Here is a 21,655-nt window from a genome sequence, read left to right as displayed (position 1 = left end):
GCTTAAACCTCTCTCTAGCCCTTCTTTACACTTCTCCGCTGCCCCTCCCCTAGCGAAGATCACCATCACACTGCTCCGTTGTCCTTACCCTGCAGGGCTTCAGAGTCTCTCGCTGCTTCCAGCCGCTCGTCTGCATACCACTAATCACTCACTCCCCCCCTCCTATTTCTTGACCCAGCCTTTATATTGATATTGTATTGTTGTACTGTAACTCACATTTTACTTGTAATTATAACACCCCATTGGTTGCCTCCACTTTTCTGATACACTTTGTATTTACATTGATGCCACTGTGTTACATTGTGTATCTAGCTATTAACTCATATAGAAGCTACCATTTTATTTTGCATTTCTTTTGGGTACGCTTTGCATTTCCACACTGTATCTAGAGTTGCTTATTGACTGTACTGTATCCCATTGTGCTGAACCCCACTTGCTGTAGCCCACTATTAGAACTCCCTACACTGTTCAATAAGAAGAACCCCCCCATCGTTGTCTATTGTAAACACCCTATACACCCCATCCCATCGTATTTCATTATTAAATTCCCACCACTTCCTTTTTTTTTCCTTTAATAAAGAAATTAATTGGAACCCCAGCTGTGTGGTAATTGCTCCCCAAGATCCCATATACCTGCAGGCAGGGACATCACTCACCTCTCTTTTGGGTATTTCTAAGCTACAAAGGCTAGGCACCCTAAAATCAAACACCTACTATTCTTGAATCAATCCTCTTTGATGTTTTCAGTGTTCCACATTTGTATCACACATCTGTTTGCACAGATAAGAATATACAACATGCTTAAAAATATTTTCACCACCTCCAGGACTAACTCTAAACCGACTGTGTTTCCCTACAACATAGAACCAAAACACTTTAATATTTCACAAATGGGATAAAAGGATGTGGCTCCATCCACTACTCAGTCACATAACTTTTGAAGGTCTATCAAGAGTAAACACTTGAAGCCTTATCTTCTTTCAACACACTATGGTTAAAATATTTAGCCGCCATGATACTCCAAATCCTTCTGGTTTGGGGAGCAAAAGATCATATCAGGCTTTGTAATCTGCATCACAAATGCATCAAACAACATTATAGTTCAAAGGTTCATAATTACTGGCAATGTCTGTTCGGGATAGGCTGAAGAGAGGAACAGAATCCATGCAGGAGGTATGAGTACCAAGACTAATCTCCACTGCTGAATGATGATGTAAAAGTTGCAGAGCTCCTAGTTCACTATCCTTCAGGTCAGTAGCATAGGGATACTTTACCCATGGAACCTAAGGATGTTTCTGAACATGTTTCTAAAACACAATACTTCTAACTCCAGTATTTATAGCTATTAAACCATGTTTGGAGATGCTCCAAAGATTTCAATCCTATTCCAAAGTACACTTTAATAAGTATACTGTACCTATACAGATGGCAGAGTATAAAGGAAAATTATTTACTCAAACACTACAGACCATCTGCTCTCATTACTTACTCTGGGACCATATATGTTATTTGAATAATTATTTTACAAGGACCACATCTTGCCCATGAAGATGCATAGGAGTAACTAAGGGAAAGGTTTTGCTTTATATCTCTAATATAATTAATTGTCTCGTGAATCTCATCTACATTTAATTCCCTGAAAACTACCCTCATTATTACAAGACCTTTTAAAAGAACACCTTAGGATGATGATTTAATTGGAATGAAATAAGTTTTTTAAATCTCTATGTATACATAAAATAAATAAGTAAATAACAGAGAAGCTGAACGCAAGATCCATTGCATCTTGAATCTTTAAATAATTGATGCATTCTTACGAACCAACTCAGCGTTAAGTTGGTAAGTCCTCTTTCCCTCATGGTGACACAAACTCTTTTAATCGAACTTTGCCAGAACTTTACTCCAATATGCATAGCTTGGCATGCTATTTTTAAAAAAGAAATTCCATCCTCATATTACAATAGAATAATGAAGGTCAGAGACCTCTTCAAAATGGGAGGTACCAAACGATCACAGTTTGAATGGAAGAATAAAATTGTACCTTTTGCTAAAATAATATATAGAAAGTAAATGGAGTTGAAGATCTAATATAACAGCATGTCTTCTCTTTGCTACCATCATAATCCACTGAATCTGGAAGAGGCTGCTAGCCAGCCAACCTATGCACTCCTGTCCCTTCTCACATTCAATTTCTATCCCATAAGGTAAAAATCCTGTTGAGGGGCAGGAATGAAGACGCCATGCTGTCATGAGATGATATTCAGAATATTTAGATTTCACTGTGTAATGGATGGTTATTCTTTCTGAATAGTGACTAGCACAATATATGTCTGTGTTTGAGTATGTGTGTAAAAATAAAAAAAAATTGTAGAATGTTACTTTCTACATCAGAAGTTTTCCTTCTTCTGACTGTTAAACTTTGAGCAACAGGGTTGTTGCCAAATAGCTCGGTAATACCTGCTTTAATGACAAATTTTAATCTCAGATATGTTTTACAATTTATTATCAGAAATAGTTGTCATGATGCACATTTGTAGGATATTGTGCTGAGCAAAATGGGTGAAGCAATTGTTTAAAAGAGACAATGCATTTTCATTTTTTGAATGTGCACACAATAGGTGTGTCCTTTTTTCAGACAACTCTTACAGAATATCATGAGGGTGCTTAATGGTGGGAGAATTGTTTTCAGAATTCTAACTCTACAGCATTCCAGGTACCAGGCATACACATTCATGTACTGGTGGTTTAATTATAGCTGAAGGAAAAATGAAAAACAGTGTTTCAGTCCTCCACAGCCTTCCTCATCTTGTAAGTAGATAGTCTTGCTGGAGTGTCATACAACTACTATGTACTACTTACTACAGTCCTGTATTAAATAGGGTAAAATACAGACTGCAGAAGACCATGGAGACAAACTTTTTTTTCTGTTCTCCTACCTACTTAATCACTTAGCTTGGTTTACTTGACCTCTGATGGTTGCTTCAGGTAGTAAGACTTTTTATGTTTGATTGTTGGCTGTGGTGGGCAGATTTTACACTCCCTATTGAACACTGACAAAGTTCCTCCTCTACCTTGGTGGGTCCTGCACTTATTGGCAGATTTGCTCACCTCAGTGATCTTCCCCACAGTCTGGATCAACTCCTCCTGTGTCTGATCAGGAGTTGGGAGGTTTGGGGGGAACCCAGGCCCACCCTATACTCCGGGTTTCAGCCCAGGGCCCTGTGGATTGCATCTGTCTATAGTGCCTCTTGTAACAGCTGCATGACAGCTACAACTCCCTGGGCTACTTCCCCGTGGCCTCCTCCAAACACCTTCTTCATCCTCACCACAGGACCTTCCTCCTGGTGTCTGATAACACTTGTACTCCTTAGTCCTCCAGCAGCACAGCCTCTCACTCTCAGCTCCTTGTGCCTCTTGCTCCAAGCTCCTCACAGGCACTTCCTCTCCTCTGGCTCCTCCTCACCTGACTGGAGCGAGCTCCTTTTTAAACCCAGGTGCCCTGATTAGCCTGCCTTGATTAGCTGCAGGTGATCTAATCAGCCTGTCTGCCTTAATTGGTTCTAGCAGGTTCCTGATTACTCTAGTGCAGCCCCTGCTCTGGTCACTCAGGGAACAGAAAACTACTCATCCAGTGACCAGTATATTTACCCTCTGCCAGACTCCTGTACCCCACTGGTCTGGGTCTGTCACAATACCCAGAAGATTAAAAGGATTGTTTCAATTTTGGTGTTTAGGAATGAGTATTAAATATTTCTTGAAATCTATTTCACATAAAATATATTTATAATTCAGAACAAAGACAAATATGTCAGCCCAAATTCCATGAACCACTGGGTATGTTCTTATGTGGCCCACTGAGAGGGTGAATGGAAAAGGCAGTGGGGAAGATTTACCATCATACAGTGGGCCTTAAAACTCATCTCACTATATAACTTGTCAAGGGGCTGATGCTGCTTTCCAGAAAGGATTCTCTCCACTTCCTTTGTGAAATTACAGGGAATAGACTAAGGTTTCCCATTAATTTGAGTCCTTCATGAGATTACAACAATTTTCTGCCCCTGTGGGTGTAAAAATATGTGTTATAGGAAAGAGAATCCATGTTATTTTACAGGCACTGTTCAAACTGTAATTAATTTCTACATTTCTAATTTAGTTAAATTTCTAATGGAAATTGGCCAGCAGTGCTTGTAACTCAAAAGTCAACAGGAGAAAAGATCCAAACTAAATGCTAAATGTACATTATATTGGCATTTGGAAAAACATTTTCAAAATCACCTACGTGTCTTAGACTTGAAACTCAATACTACATACACTTTCAGAAATTGTACACAAAAGATCAAATTTAATGACAGAGGTAATAATAAAGGGGTCCACAAAAAATAAACAATTGGCAAATCTTGTAGGAAAGCTCAAGTTTTCTGTATCTAATGGCCAAAATGCCCACATAATGTCAACATTTTCCAGCGTTTTAAAGTGCCCATTTTGTTGTTACTGCTGTATCCTCTCGGATTCTATGAAATGTCATCCTTTGAATGAAAAGTGATAGCTTTGCAGTCAGCATAAATAAATAAAAGCAAATATGCTCAGGAATAAAAATTGACACAATATACACGTTAATTTTTCATTACATAACTTTCTCATATTTTTAAAAGCTATAGTTACATCCATGTTCTGTACTGGAAACTAAATAAAATTGTATCTTTTTATATATTTTAACTGAAAATGAGAGAGAACTAGTTTATGAAGTTGTGAATCGGGTTTAATATGTTGCAAATTTCACAAATTCTTTCTTGAAGCAAATAGCTACCTGGTATAAGCTTGACAATGAAAATCCATCCTGACCAAAAAAATGCTTGTTTAAGTTATTTAATGTATTTATTTTTGTGCTGCTCCCAATCTCTGAATCCTTGTTCTTGACCATCATTTTTGTGCCATGCCCTTGTGTTTTACATGCCATGATGGATAAGTAAATTATATTAAGTGTAGAAAAAAGGGTTATTTTATTTATGGCACTTTACTAAGACATCAAAAAATATCCAGTGTTTTCACCATTAAATGCCAAGAAGCAGAAATTCTAATTATTACAAGTTTCCCTCTTCATTCCAACACTGGAATATCTCTGAAATGTTGACGCACTAGGTCCAAAATTCTTTAATAAGAAAATGGTTCATCAGTGCACTTCCATATTAATTACTAATATTCACCTGGAATTTTGTTTGAGACTGTTGTACATTTATGTTCCATCCAGATCCCTCACTGTTTTCACCAGAGGATCTGATATGAAGTATGACACTTTTCTCAAATGCATGATAAACACTGATCAATAGTGTCTACTTATAACAAATTTGTTTCAAGATTGCAGTCTCCTCTTCTTATGCTACTACTCATATGACCATGGAAGGACCATATTATCTATGTTCTGTACGCAAAAACAGGTTAACACTTACTTGTTGAAACTTTTAAACTTACCACTTCTCTCTGTCCTTCCTTGGGAGCCAGGAGAACTGATAATAATATAGAACCCAGATCATGGTCAGGGTAGTGAGGATCCTTCAAAGACAAGGTGATATCTGTTGGCCTAGCAGACCAAAAGACAAACATTTATTCTGAATTTTGAGCACCAGTTTAATGATGTTTCTGAAGCATCAGGCTCAACAGAATCCAAATTTTATATGAAACAACTTAGAAAATAATTTTTACAAATCAATTACTTTAATGAGTTTTAGTTTATTTCTATTCTTAAGGACAGACATCTAAATACATTTTTGTAAGAGCCAGCATGTCTCAAACCTAGATCTGCTGAGCTGCCAGGCAGTGAACGTCTCCATACTGCTACCCAGCAGCAGCTATAACCAGCTCATGCACCACTATCCATGACTTGCTGTGGACACAGATCATGGGAAGTCCTGCCTCAAGAGGTCTGCAAGGCAGCAGCCTCACTGCTACTGATTAGCTCCCTGCTGTATATAAATCCAAGAGCTGTTCCAGGAAGTGTCCTGGCAACAGCACACATCTCCTGTAGCTGCCACAATCATTCCATTCATGCTCTTGAAGTCCTGGCTTCAACCTCAGCTTCATTTGGACCTTTCCTCCTGACCCAGCCGTTGAAACCTGACTCAGACTCTGATCCTTGGTATCAACCCCAGCCTGGAACTTGATTATGAATTCCTCTGCTACTATCAGCCTCAGATTTGACCTTGCTCAAACCCTTGGTCCCAACTGCCCTTCCTGACAATTTCACACTTTCCAAGCAGCTTGTATATACTGAAGCAATTCAATCAGAAGAAAACTAAATTTAAGAACAAGACGTGGTACAGCTCAGAACAAAAACCATGGGAACAGAAATAAAATGGCTGTCTCCTAAGCCATCTGTAGATACTGCAGCAAGTGTTATGTATGATGACTTAACACAGTATTATTAACATTAATGTTACAGCAATGCTCCAAGGCTACGTGTCCTTTCCCTGTTAGCTGAAGTGGCAGCTAGTTATTTTTAAGCATCTTGAAAATTCTATTTGCAATGCCACACGGATGAGATTAGTTGACACCTCAAGGACTGTGCATATATGACTCCATGGACTTTCACACCTACATCATACCTGTTTAATTCTAGTGATGTGAGATCCATAAAAGCTGAGCCAATAAAGTCATCCTGAAATCCAAAATCATAATCGAAGACCTAAGACATACAAGAGAGGAAAGTATTTCCAGTATTAGAAAACTTTTTTTGAAACTTCCTTAATTAATAAATGTTTCTTAAGTGTCCATTTCTCAGAGTGGATTTTCATCCTGTTAAAGCAGGATTACCATAGGGTTCACGCCTATCTGAGGTAAGTAAATTAAAATTTGAAGCTGCTCATTTAAAGTTCAATGTGCCTATTTCTGGAAATGTCCAAGGAACTATCAGATCTGGACTGCATAAAATTAATAATATCAACCTTCTATGACAGAAAAGACGGTTATTCACCTTTGTAACTGTTGTTCTTCGAGATGTGTTCCTCATATCCATTCCAATTAGGTGTGCGCGCGCCGCGTGCACGTTCGTCGGAGACTTTTTACCCTAGCAACACTCGGTGGGCCAGCAGGTCGCCCCCTGGAGTGGCGCCGGTATGGCGCCTGATATATACCCCTGCTGGCCCGCCCGCTCCTCAGTTCCTTCTTGCCGGCTACTCCAACAGTGGGGAAGGAGGGCGGGTGTGGAATGGATATGAGCAACACATCTTGAAGAACAACAGTTACAAAGGTGAGTAACCGTCTTTTCTTCTTCGAGTGCTTGCTCAGATCCATTCCAATTAGGTGATTCCCAAGCCTTACCTAGGCGGTGGGGTCGGAGTGAGACGTTGCGGACTGTAAAACCGCTGCGCCAAAAGCGGCATCGTCTCTAGCTTGCTGTACCAGCGCATAGTGTGATGCGAAGGTGTGTACAGAAGACCATGTGGCCGCACAGCAGATTTCCTGTATGGGGACATGAGCCAAAAACGCGGCCGAGGAAGCCTGAGCCCTGGTAGAATGGGCGGTAAGGGGGCCCGTTGGCACACTGGCCAAGTCGTAACATGTCCTGATGCAGGACGTGACCCAGGATGCGATACGCTGGGAGGAGATTGCCATGCCTCTCATGCGTTCCGCTACTGCCACAAACAATTGTGGTGAACGCCGGAAGGGTTTAGTTCTCTCAATGTAGAACGCGAGAGCCCTTCGGACATTCAAAGAGTGGAGCTGTTGCTCTCTTCGGGATGAATGCGGCTTTGGGTAAAAGACTGGCAGGAAGACGTCTTGGTTAATATGGAAGGCGGAGACGACCTTAGGGAGGAACGCCGGGTGCGGTCGCAGCTGTACCTTGTCCTTATGGAACACCGTATACGGAGGGTCCACCGTCAGAGCCTGAAGCTCCGAGACTCGCCGGGCCGACGTAATAGCGACTAGGAAGGCCACCTTCCAGGATAGGTACAGCAGCAAGCATGTGGCTAAGGGTTCGAAGGGGGCCGCCATGAGCCTGGTTAGAACCAGGTTCAGGTCCCAAGTAGGGGTAGGCCGTTTGACCTGAGGGTAGAGTCGCTCCAGGCCCTTGATAAATCTTGACACCATTGGGTGAGAAAATACGGACTTGCCAGCCTCGCCTGGGTGGAAGGTGGATATAGCCGCGAGGTGGACGCGTAGAGAGGAGATCGCCAAGCCCTGCTGCTTGAGAGACCACACGTAGTCCAAGATGGTGGGGACTAGCACGGCGAGTGGGTCATGGCCGTGCTGACTGCACCAGCAGCAGAAGCGTTTCCATTTCGCTAGGTAGGTTGAACGCATGGAAGGCTTCCTGCTGCCCAACACCACTTGTTGTACTGCATCGGAACAGCACAACTCGGACTGGCTTAACCAGCCAGGAGCCATGCAGACAGATGGAGGGACTGTAGATCTGGACGGCGCATCCTGCCGAAGTCCTGCGTGATCAGGTCCGGCCAAAGAGGTAGGGCAATCAGATTCGCCAGGGACAGATCGAGCAGCATGGTGTACCAAGGCTGCCGCGGCCACGCCAGAGCGATCAGGATGAGGCGGGCCTTGTCTCTCCGGACCTTGATTAGGACTCGATGGACGAGAGGGAAGGGTGGAAAGGCATAGCAAAGACGACCCGACCTCGGTATGAGGAACGCGTCCGACAGGGAGTCTGGGGAGCGACCCTGTAGAGAGCAGAACACGTGGCATTTCCTGTTCGATCTGGAGGCGAACAGGTCTATCTGGGGAAACCCCCACCTCTGGAAAATGACATAGAGGACGTCCAGACGGATGGACCATTCGTGGGACAGAAAGGATCTGCTCAGGTGATCCGCAAGGGTGTTCTGCACTCCCGGGAGAAAGGAAGCCACTAGATGAATAGAGCAGGCTATGCAAAAGTCCCACAGACGTATTGCTTCCTGACACAGCGGGGAGGACCGGGTCCCAACCTGCTTGTTGATGTAATACATGGCCGTTGTGTTGTCCGTGAATACCGCAACACAACGACCGTGCAAATGGCGTTGGAATGTCTGGCATGCTAGGCGAACGGCCCGTAGCTCCCGCACATTGACGTGAAGAGTCAACTCTCTCTGCGACCACAGACCCTGTGTACGCAGGGTCCCTAGGTGCGCACCCCAGCCCAGCGATGACGCGTCCGTTGTCAGGGACACTGAGGGCTGTGGGGCGTGAAACGGTAGGCCCGCACACACTTGGGAGGGCGTTGTCCACCAGCCTAGGGAGCCTAGAACATTCGGTGGAATCGTTACGATTGTGTCTATGGCATCCCTGCCTGGTCGATAGACCGATGCGAGCCAGGTCTGCAACGGGCGCATGCGGAGTCTTGCATGTCTGGTGACGAAGGTGCATGCAGCCATGTGCCCCAGGAGAGCGAGGCACGTTTGAGCAGATGTGGTCGGGAAGGCCCGCAGGCTTGTGACCATGGACACTATGGCTTGGAATCGGTGCCAGGGGAGGCTGGCCGTCGCGAGGTTGGAGTCCAGCACTGCCCCTATGAATTCTATGCTCCGCGTAGGCACCAGAGTGGACTTGTCCGGATTGATGGTCAGACCTAGGCTCGCAAACAGCTCCGTGATGATGGTGATGTGTCCAGTCACCTGCGCTTCCGACGTGCCTCGAACGAACCAGTCGTCAAGGTAAGGGAAGACATGGATACGACGACGTCGCAGGGCAGCAACGACGACCGCCATACACTTGGTGAATACCCGGGGGGCCGAGGAGAGCCCATAGGGGAGGACCGTGAACTGGTAGTGGTCTTGATTCACCACAAAGCGGAGATACCGTCTGTGCGGGGGGAAGATCGCAATGTGGAAGTACGCATCCTTCATGTCGAGAGCGGCGTACCAATCTCCGGGATCCAGGGAAGGGATGATGGTTCCTAAGGTTACCATGCGGAACTTGAACTTTTTGATGAATTTGTTCAGGCCTCGCAGGTCCAGGATGGGTCGTAGGCCCCCTTTTGACTTGGGGATTAAGAAGTACCGGGAATAAAACCCCTTGCCCCTTAGCTCCCTTGGAACCTCCTCTATAGCCCCAATGGACAGGAGCTTGCGAACCTCCTGGACGATAAGTTGCTCGTGAGAGGGGTCCCTGAAGAGGGACGAGGAGGGAGGATGGAAGGGGAGTGGAGAAACAAACTGAAGATGGTAACCAAACTGCACCGTGCTCAGGACCCAACGATCCGAAGTCAGCAGGGACCATGACAGTAGGAAGTGGCGGAGGCGGTTGAGGAAATGAAGTGGATCCAGAGAGGGGATTGGTAAGCTGCTCTCGGGCGCACCTTCAAAAGTTCGCCTTGGGTCCCTGCGGTGGCTTTTCAGACCCGGAAGTGTTACCCCTGTGAGGACCTGACTGCCGTCTACGGTTTGACCGGCCTCGCCTCCGGTTGAAATCTTGTCTGGGGCGAGGCGGGGGGTAAGTGCGCTGATGGTAGGGGCGGAATGGCCTTCTCTGAGTCTGGGGCGTGTGCATTCCCAGTGAACGCATGATGACCCGGTTATCCTTCAGGCTCTGTAGCCTGGGATCCGTCTTTTCAGAGAAGAGGCCCTGCCCGTCGAATGGCAGGTCCTGGATCGTGTAGCTCCGGCGGTAGTCCAGAAGACTGCAGCCACGATATACGGCGCATGGCTACGCCCGACACCAGAGTCCTCGCTGCTGAATCTGCGGCATCTAAGGACGCCTGTAGCGAGGTCCTGGCGACCCTCCTGCCCTCTTCCAGGAGAGATGAAAATTCCTGGCGTGAGTCCTGGGGGAGCAGCTCTGTAAATTTGCCGACAGCCTCCCAGGTGTTGTGGCTGTAACGGCTCAGGAGGGCTTGCTGGTTTGCCACACGGAGCTGAAGGCCTCCAGCAGAATAAATTTTACGACCCAGCAAGTCCATGCGCCTGGCTTCCCTGGATTTTGGTGCAGGAGCCTGTTGGCCGTGACGTTCCCGCTCGTTGACTGATTGTACCACCAAGGAGCAGGGAGCGGGGTGTACGTAGAGGTACTCATACCCCTTGGATGGTACCATATACTTCCTTTCCACGCCGCGGGCAGTGGGTGGAATGGAGGCCGGAGACTGCCAGATGGTGTCCGCCTTCGCCTGGATCGACTTAATGAAGGGGAGGGCTACCCTGGTCGGTGCCTCTGCCGAGAGGATGCTTACTACCGGGTCCTCTACTTCCGGGACTTCCTCTACAGGAAGGTTTATGTTCTGGGCAACTCGCCTCAGCAGGTCCTGATGTGCCCGGAGATCAATCGGCGGGGGCCCTGATGAAGATGTGCCCGCTACCGCCTCATCCGGGGACGAGGACGAAGACACCCCAGGGAGGAGAGGTTCTTGCACGGAAGCCTCGTCCAGAGGGGCCTCCATTTCCCGGGCATCCTGCTGCACCAGGGGATCCGTGGGGTCTTCCTCCATACCTGAAGGGGGAGGGCCGACTGACTGTGGCCTCTGGTGCACGACGCTCCGATGGGTTGGAGCGAGCTTGTCCTGAAGGTTCGCCCTGGGCTTGGTGGTATGCCCAGGGCGTCCAAAAGGACCATTGAGGTGGACCCTGGTCCGTGCGGGCGTGAACATCCGAACCCCCGTAAGAGGCGCTGTCCATATGAGAAGAAGCGGACGAGTACCTCAAAGGCCATGGAGGACTGTGGCAGGCCTCTGCGCATCCCGACGTCGCTGCGCGGTGCTGGTGAACGGTACTGGGAGTCATGGCGGTACCGCGATCTAGACCAGGACCTGCTACCAGCTCGGTGCCGGGAGGTCGACCGGTGCCGTCCACTGCCGTGCCGAGATCGGCTGCGGTAGGAACGTCGGTGCCGTGATCTAGACCGGTGCCGAGAGTAGTACGACGGCGACCGGGATCTTGAACGGTGCCGCGAGTATGACCGGTGCCGCAGGTAGCGGTCCCGGGACTGCGAGCGGCGTCTAGATCTCGAGTGGCGACGCTGGGAGCGGTCCCTCGATTTGGAACGGGACCGATGCCCGGTAGTACTCAGCGAATGCGGCCGTACCATGGCGGGCTTGCCCATCGATTGGATAACCCGCACCGGCGGTGCCGGGGGTTGGGGCAGCTCGGGCTCTGTCAGTGCGATGAGGTCGCGTGCCGCTGAGAAGGTCTCCGGCGTGGAGGGCGCGACAAGCTCGACCCCTGTCTTCACTGGGGAGCTGAAAGGCACCGGACTCAACGGTCTCTGAGGGGCCGGAGTCGACGGTGCGACAACGCTCGGTGCTGCGGCGGATGATGGTGCCAGGTGGTCAGGTTTTGAGGCATGCTCTGACTGTGGTGCAGTCGCAGGCACCGCAGGAGCCCTGTGCTTTTTGCTCCTCGGGGAGAGGGAGCGGTGCCGGCTAGGGTGCCGGGCCGGTGCCGAGCGGGAAGTTGGAGCCTTTGCTGGCGCCGGGCGGTCCGGAGCGGCGGCGACACTTGGTCCCGGTGCCGGAGTCAGTGCCGACGGTGGGGGAGTCAGCGCTGCCTCCATCAGGATCTGTTTCAGGCGACTATCCCGCTCCTTCTTCGTTCGGGGCTTGAACGCCTTGCAGATCTAACACTTGTCCATAAGGTGGGACTCGCCTAGGCACCTCAGGCAAGAGTCGTGCGGATCTCCTGTTGGCATCGGCCGATGACAGGCCGCACAAGGCTTAAAGCCGGGTGAACCGGGCATGGGCCCCGGCACCACGGGGAGGAAAAAGGGGCGAACCCCCGACCCTCAGTATAACTATTTACAACTACACTTAATTAACTTTATAACTACAACTATTATTATAATAACTGAACTATATACACTAAACTGCAGAAGAGTGAAACGCTAGGGAGGTGGAGAACGGCTAGCCGCGCTCCACAGTTCCAACGACCGACACGGGCAGTAAGAAGGAACTGAGGAGCGGGCGGGCCAGCAGGGGTATATATCAGGCGCCATACCAGCGCCACTCCAGGGGGCGACCTGCTGGCCCACTGAGTGTTGCTAGGGTAAAAAGTCTCCGACGAACGTGCACGCGGCGCGCGCACATCTAATTGGAATGGATATGAGCAAGCACTCGAAGAAGAACAAGCCATTTTATAACAAATCCATTGAGACTGAAGAGGAAAAACAGATGCAAGAGATTTAAAAAAAACCCCGCAGATTAAGCATCCAGGTTATGAATTGTACCTAAATTGTTGCATTGAGTAATTCTATAAAGCACAGGCTGGAGGGCTGAGATATAGTTGTCAGAAGCAAATGGACTGTGGTGGAAGTATTAGTACTGATAATACACCGCTAGCAGTATAATTTTGCAAGGTGCTTTATAGAATTTTCTTTAAAAAGGAATTACAATCTAAATTAAGCAATTAGGAAATTTACATATGGGGATTTTTATCATTAGAAAAATTAATAAATCAGTATGTGGTGGCTGTTAGCCGACCTGTCTACCACGAGAGGATGACAGATCTCATGAAGCATCTAAACCAGGGTGGCCAAACTGTGGCTCATGAGCCATATGCAGCTCTTTTACAGTTATAGTGCCACTCGCAGAGCTCCCCTCCCCATTCTCCACCTACTAGACGGGGGGTAGGGGGGAGGTTGATGTTATCAGATTTAAGTATGACCATGCAAACCATTGTTGCTACCGTTGTTATATAAAAGCAAGGAATCTTATACAAAGTGTGACACGTGGCCAGAAATGGTTAAGCAGCTTACAGGCTAAATGACCCAAAGCCAACCATTAGAGACGTGTTTAGAAGCGTATGTAACCAGTAATTAGGGCCATTCCATGGTAGACAGGCTAGAACTCTGAAATGCAAACCTATATTGTTAGAAATTGGAGGCGATACTAATTGTATGTATGTACCCATATCTTGTCAAATGTTAGCCATGTAAACACACTGTTTCTGTCTGTCACTATAGCTGATTTAAAGATCAAAAGGGAATATTAACATCTAGATGAATCTTGGGTGAAATAATGTCACTGTCTATATGTCTCTTTAAAGTTTGTGATAGATTGCCTAATGGATGAATTGTCTTGTGTTAATTTGGGTAGCTAATTACCAATGATGCTTAGGAAATAGGTTTACATCAAAGTATCCACGATTGCCTATTGTTTGCCTAAGGACTCCTAACTGTATAAAGATGCCTTGGGTCCCAATTCTTTTTATCTCAGATCTACTTAATGCTTCAGGCAGTGGACGTTGAAGCCCAAGATTGAGATCTCCAATCCCAAATTGGAACACCCCAAATATAAACATTGGACTATAACCTATGAACCAATTCTGAAAGAACTCTTTGAAACTACAAAGCTCACCATTTCCGCTACGAGTCTGGATGTCAAAAACCATTACAAGTTACACTGAATCTCAAGAATTGTACTTATGTCTGGATGTATACTGATCTTTTAACCAATACTCACTCTCTTTTCTTCTTCAATAAATTTTAGTTTAGTTAATAAGAACTGCCTGTAAGCATGTATTTGGGTAAGCATGTATTTGGGAAGTAATGTGTCCGATCCTTTGGGATTGGTAGGACTTTTTTATATGATGAATAAGATTTTCAGTAATCCTCATCATATTTGACTTGGGTGTCTGGGTGGAGGCCCAAGGCCGAGTTGTTTTAAGGGAACTGTGTGTTGGCTTCTGGGTAACCAGTAAGGTACTATAGAAGCTGTTTTGTGCTGACTTGGTAAATCTAAGTATTGGAATATCCACCAGCTTTTGAGATTGCCTGCCCCTTTATTTGCAGTTCACCCTAATTGAGTGATCTCAGCTGACTACCCTGGGACTCCAGTCACAGGTGAAGATCAGAACTTCTGCCTTGCAATGAGGTGGTGGGGTAGGGGCTTCTTCCCAGTGGGAAGGGGGGCCTCGGGGCTTCAGCCTTGTGGAGTGCACCTGCCGGGACTCAGAGCTTCAGCAGAGCAAGGCTGAAACCCCGAGGCCTGTCAGGCACCTCCCATGGGGATGAAACCCTGAGCCCGGCAACTGTGCCCCCTCTCTCAAACTTCTGAAGATTGTTGTATGTGTTGTATGAGTAAGTTTGGCCACTCCTGATCTAGACAAACCTCTTACAGAAACCTGGAGAGGAGTCTGTGGCCATTGTACATATTAGTGCCAATGGTGTGGGGATAATTATCCTCTCTCATGTTAAAAGCCGGGGAAAGGACCTTGTTGAGGATATGAATACGAAAAAAGAAAAGAAAAGAAAAGAAAAGAAAACACAACTGTTACAAGTTACACAAACAAAAATCTAGAAAAGTAAGGGCCCAGTGATGCCACCTTTACTCATGTTAACTCCAATAGAACCGCTACTGAAGATGGCATAAATCAGGCTTTGAACTATCACAACACTAACATTATATCAGATAATATAGAACAGTGTAAAGGACATGCAACAAACTGCATGATCTCTGTTTGACTCACTAACAAATCATTACCTGGATAGTGAGAGAGAAAGTTATTCTTAATCAGATATATTCAAATTAAATCTCACAGGTAAGTAAATATGAAAAAGCTAACAACCATACCTATGTGAACACCAAGAGCCTCAGTGTTCCCCTTTCTCACAATATATACTCTATAAAAACAAAGACAACGGGTTTATTTACTCTGCTAATGAAGATACAGGTAAAGGATGAGTTTAAAAAAATTGGAGAAAAATGCATTTCTTGGATGATTATCTACATTCAATTCCAACTGACTTTTATACACATCTTAAAATACAGATCTTGAAGATGAATTACTAAGTTCTTAACTCACATATCAAGATGAAAACTTGTTTTAAAATCAACTTTTGCAGCTGTGCATCATTTTCTGTGAGATATAGTATTTGAAATTCAGCTGTTTTGTTCAGAGTACAAACACATCATTGTATGAAGCAGTACAGCCTCCCCTGAATGATCAAAATGCTTTTTACTGTTCCTTTGAGTCACTGTAGTAATTTGATACCTTAGTGGTGGACTGCAGTTATTCTTGACACACAACTGGCCAAAACAAGCAGTAGCTTATATAAATGTTTCCCACTTATATTGTTTCCCTCTCTTTCACTCTGTAAACCTGATTGCTCACTCAAGTCTCTAAATAAGAGTGGTAATGGAGCATCAATGAATTACAATTAATTTCAACAGTGCTTGATACTGATGCACTTCTTTATTAGAGTAAAACACAGCACATTACTGAAGGAATCTGCCAGTGCAGCGCCAAATTCAAAGAAAGTTTGAGTGGTCCTTGTCTCTCAAATGTTCAGTTACTTTCACCGTTATCAATTTCCAACTCTTTCAGTGGGGAACAAAACACAAGCTATGGTACACTGTCCTCAATTCAGAATGATGAGATTAAACATCATGTTGTTTCAAATCAATTATAGATGTCTAAATATTGCTATTTTTTAATAAAATCTCTGTGAGATCTTAAGTATTACTGATCTAGGTTTGTGCTGGTGCAGGCACAATACTGCAGATTTTATAAATGATTTTCCTCCTGCCCAGAGGTGATGGAGTGTGTGCTTGACTTTTTATCCAGCATCTTACATAAACTTAAGGACCCTATTGCCAGGAAGACATTGTAAGCTCTTTTGCACAGGGACTTTTTGCTCTGTGTTTGTACTGCACCTAGCACAACAGAGTCCTGGTCCATCCCTGGGGCTCTTTGACACGATCTCAATACAAATACAAATATGGTACCTCAGATCCCAGTTTCCCTTCAACTTTGGATTAAGTCTTTTTTTTTTAAATAACCACTCTATTTGTAATGATTGAATGGTTCAAGGTATATTGCAGTCCTGCAAGGCGCTGAGCACACTCACACCCAAGGAAAACAATATAAAGCAATGCAAAACATACGTAAAAAAAAAAGACATCTTATTTATTTATGAATATCAAAAACAATGGAAGCTGAGAACTCTGCACCTGGCAGGATCAGGCTCAAAATACCCTTTAGCAAAGAACAGTTTTTTAATATGCCAGAAATGTTTTTTATGTAAAAATTATCTTACATATAGTGGTATTCCCATAAATATAAATTAAAAACATTATCTATAAAAAACTCATTTAATTTTTGTCCCCTTTTCTTTACTAATAACAATAGACTATTAAAATTGAAGAGTTTTGTAAGCCCTATTTACATTTTTTATTTCTTAATTTTGCATTTCACTCAACTTGAATAAGAAAGATAGACGTCTTCTTTTTAATCAGTTTCACTTTCTGCACTAGCACACTATTGTCTAAAATGACATGAAAAAGATGCATTTAAGTTTTAAAAATTGGTTTACTTGATTTGATAAAAATACAATGAAAGTCATTACCATTGTTTTGCTAAAAAAAATAATACTTTAGTGCATAAAAAGTTACCTGACCATGTATCTTTATGAAATGTAGAATTACATGATAATTTTTTCAGAGATAAAGAACAGTATCTTGAATTGTTTAGTAAAACTTCTACAGAAGTAAAATAAATGAATGGCTCACCTTTATATACAACGGTTCCCTAGTGTGATCAATAAGAATGCAAGCTTTTTCCTCCCACACAGGATTGAGGTTCTTGTGTATAGTTTTACTTCTAAACACTTCTTTTCCTCCAATTTTAAACTTGACATATGGATCACTGGTCCCTGTTAGAGAGAGAGAGACATTGATGCAATTTAATTATATGTGTACATTAGAAATTTAATTCACCCTAAAATGAATTAAATATAATTTCACTGACAATATGAACTTTGGAGAGAAGAAAATAGAGTTGATAGAGGGAAAAATAACTTTGTTTTGTTACTTTAGGATTTTATTTTATACATCAGTAAGCTATGTTATTAGAACAATGGGAAAATATGAAGGGTGAAATCCTGGTCCTATTGAAGTCACTAGCAGAACTCCAACTGATTTTATTGTGCCCAGAATTTTACCTTTAATTTGGGAAGCTTTTCTTCCACTATCATGAATAAGCAAATTCCCCCATCCCACTCTCAACACCACATCCCCTCATCCACATGGGTTTAGTTTCTAAACTCACTCCCTTCCTGCAGTCATCCCCACTGTCCATCTAAGAGAGGCTCCAATCCTTGTTAACTGTAATTAAATCATTCTGGCAAAGCTCTCCTGCAGTTTCTTCCAAAGTTGTACTCAATACACTGTCAAAGAGAGACTTCAATGCCTACACTAAGAAAGCATTAGGAATGGCAATTTTCAAAGGCTTTTAAATCATAAATACAGTTTAGTGTATGACCTACATTTCTGTTTAGTTGCAATTGTGCTGTTCTAAGTTCCTGGTTTGATGGTGCCCTGACAAAATCAAACTGGTAAAGTGCAGAAAGACCACAGCTCTTTCCCTGTACTTTTTAAATATAAAATTTAATTTTACAATTTTGTAAAAATCTTGGAAACATTAAAATTGGGTAAACACTCCCAAGATGCCAATCAATTTTAACCTACTTTTGTAAAACTGAATTTAAATTTCATAAAAGGTGCTGAATTGACTGCAATTTTGCCGATTCTCCATCAGTTAACTGTCTGCAACAACATTTTTGTTTAGCTCCATTTCATCCAAGACAGTTTTAAAATAAATGCAATACCTTTAATGACACCACAATTAGAAGAGATCGGGGTGGCTCCAGGCCCCAGCACGCCAAGCGTGTTCTTGAGGCGGCAAGCCGCGGGGGGCGCTCTGCTGGCGCCGCGAGGACGGCAGGCAGGCTGCCCTCAGCGGCCTGCCTGCGGAGGGTCCGCTGGTCCCACGGCTTCGGAGGACCAGCGGACCCCCCGCAGGCAAGCCGTGTAAGGCAGCCTGCCTGCCGTGCTTAGGGCAGCAAAATTCCGAGAGCCGCCCCTGGCAGAGATGCGAGAAGAAACCGCTAACATAGAATGTAGAACTTTTCCAACTTTTCTAATTTATATTTTTGTATAAATAAGAACTGCAAAAAGTTTATAGTCATATCCACAAAAATTTAATAAATGAATTTTGTGAAACTACTTTATACCGCTGTTTGCAGTATTTTATCTAGCCACTAGATGGCACTGGTATTTACCTAAATACTATACACTCCATTCAAAACCATAGCGGTGGTTCTATTTCAATCAGTTTAAGTCTAGTTCATTTATTATAATAGGATCTTAGTTTTACTGGCAACACAATGTATGGTTCAATGATAAGAAATAATGAGTCAACCAATTCCTTCACTCTTCTACTGATGATGAAGCTCCTCAAGGTAAAGATCACGTCTTTTTGCATTTGTTCTGTAAAGCATCTAGAAAATTTTGGGTGTATGTGATAAAATAAACAATAGTAATAATAGCTAAAACAGTTTGGCCTCATGCCCAAACATAAAGTTTCCCCCACCCCTTCACTATTAAGCGTACCAGCTGTTTGCTTAGCTGTCGCCTTTCATGCTGCATTTCACGATACATCTACACTAGCGACTGTACAGGTGTCCACACATCCATCTAAACTCCAGACACTTGTGTCTGAAGGTGAGTAAGCGAGCACCCGTGAGGGGCATGGGTAAGTATATGTCTTTGGCTGTGGCACAGCTTTCTGCCTGTGCCGGTTAAACGCAGTGTGGACAGGGCAAAGGGGTGTGCACCAGATCATGCATTTCAATAGTCCTCCACCCCCGAGTCCTACAGTGCAATGTACCCATTTTTGCCTGACCCTTACCCAGTCTATAAGGGTCCCTGTCCCTCCCCCCACTCCTTCCATTTTCATTGGTAGTAGTGAGTTGATCACCTCAGAATACCTTTCCACTACACTTTTTACAGATCAATGCAGGTGAACATGCATCCTGCTCAGACAGCAGATGCCTGGTCTACCGACCACACCATGTGCTGATCAATGTACAGTCAGAGTACACCATCATCCACCTGGGGTAGCAGGAATATTCACCTCTACCTGGAAATTTCACAAAGGCTGGGGTAGGTGGGTAGCTCAGCAGATTCTGGCCCAGTGCCAGGAACCCGAGGCTCCTTTACAGAAGGGCAAATGTCTCCAATAGTCACTTTGGAGGAATCATCATAGATGCCCCCTTTTACAATGAGCTGGACTTGGTGCGGTCAAGGACTCCCAATACAGAGCCTGAAGTGGCTCATAACTGCCTCCTCAACCCTGCTGGCCTCACTGTCCAACAGGATGCTGATGAAGGCCAGAGAGAGGAAGCAGCAAGGAGCACAGAGGATGCCCTGGAAGACGAGGAGCACATGATTTGGCACTGCTAACTGGGGGAGCTGACAAAGGAACCTCCTGTGTATGAACCAGAGGAGGAACCACAAGCTACAGCAGGTAAGTTACAATGGACCCACACCAATATCTTCTCTTGTTCAGATGCTACTCTCCTGATTTTAAGCCCAAGCCCTGCTCTGTTTCAACCCTTATATGGTCCCCAAGCAAGACGAGGCTATAAATCAATGATTGTATTATTTCCCATGAATCACTATTATGCATTTGCCAGAAGCTATAAAACAGGTTGTTCGATAATAATCACTGTGCCCCTGTGTCTGTGCATTTCTCGGCCAATTAACAGGCAGCAAAGGTGTGGGGGCCACGCTGAGCACAGAAAAGGAGGGGCTAAAAATGTGTAGTTGGTTGTCTAAAGTTAGTAACAGCCATCTTTGTTCCTTGGAGGATTACACAGTTTCATGCTTCTTCCTCCACCCATATCTTACCATCCCTTTACAAACATATTGAGCCATGCCAAACAAGCTGAGAAAAACGGGGATAGGACAAGGACCCAGTGTGGCAGTTGGACAAATACAGTGCGGTGTCATTTCACTATAGAAAGGTGAGATAGTTGTGGTGTTGATCTGAAACTTTGGGGAACAAAATAAAGTTGTGGCGTGTCTCTTTCCCTGTCCATTTCACCGCTGTTAGGCGGGCACAGGGGCAGGATTTTCTAGTGAAGCTGAGGGGGAATAGTGGTGTTCATGGTTTGCTTTGCTTGTGCCATGGAAACTCCATATGCTAGCCGAGAATATAGTCAATTTCCAGACAAACTGCATCCCAGTCCTGTAAGCAGATGTAGCCAATTAGTTCATTTTATCATCCATTTATCATTGTATTATGTGATGTTATGGTCAACTCATATGCTATTTCATATATAATCCATGTATGCTAAATAGATTTAAATTATAGGATTATTGAAATATAGGATTGATAAATATTTAGGAATGATGAGTGTGAATTAGGTATTAGTAAAGCATGGCTGAAACGAAAGGTTGACAAGCAGAGACATGTAAGGTTTTAGCTTAGGCAGGCTAGGCCATAGGCTTAAGAATGCTTGACATGAGTGAATGACCAAGGAATAACCCTATGCCAGCAAGGTCACAAGTTTACTGCATAAGATGTGCCAGTAGGTGAGGTTATGGAAAAATGGATTGCAATAGACTGCAATGTATTTTCCAAGAGCACAAGACACCTGATTGTAACATCTTTGAATATCTGTTTGACGCTGTGGGTAGATGGTATGCATAAATGCTAATGAGAATAAGAGAAACTATGAACAACCTATGAAAAACAGGGCAGTTCAGTATTCATGGGATGCAAAAGTACAGATAAGGAAAAGAAGGTTGACATCTTCATGCATATGAATAAAACCTTAAGTGTATTCAGAATTACAATATAAAAGAGAGTTGGTCCCCTGATTTGCTATAAGTGGGAAGACCCAAAGGATGACCCAACAGGAAATAACCCTCTACTGATGATAGTTTATTGAGAGGTCCACCAGA

General features: G+C 44.4%; 1 protein-coding gene across 9 annotated transcripts in view; it reads right to left on the bottom strand.

Moving 5' to 3' along the window:
• MCTP1 (multiple C2 and transmembrane domain containing 1) overlaps positions 1–21,655 on the bottom strand; it is a 548,019-nt gene that overhangs the window by 302,547 nt on the left and 223,817 nt on the right. For all 9 annotated transcript variants that reach the window (XR_004001078.1, XR_004001076.1, XR_004001077.1 and 6 more), the window contains exons 3-5: positions 17,417–17,559; positions 6,600–6,679; positions 5,470–5,578 (exon numbers count right to left, since the gene is read on the bottom strand). Coding sequence is in view for 6 of the 9 variants with exons in the window: in XM_030567942.1 (XP_030423802.1) it covers positions 5,470–5,578; positions 6,600–6,679; positions 17,417–17,559 (332 nt within the window). In the remaining 3 variants the exon portion in view is untranslated. The remainder of the gene's footprint in view (positions 1–5,469; positions 5,579–6,599; positions 6,680–17,416; positions 17,560–21,655) is intronic.

This window comes from Gopherus evgoodei, chromosome 6 (assembly GCF_007399415.2).
Source record: "Gopherus evgoodei ecotype Sinaloan lineage chromosome 6, rGopEvg1_v1.p, whole genome shotgun sequence".
In the NCBI taxonomy this organism is placed as follows: Eukaryota; Metazoa; Chordata; order Testudines; family Testudinidae; genus Gopherus; species Gopherus evgoodei.
The sequence above is the reverse complement of the archived record's forward strand: the minus strand, read 5'-3'. Positions and strand labels throughout refer to the sequence as shown.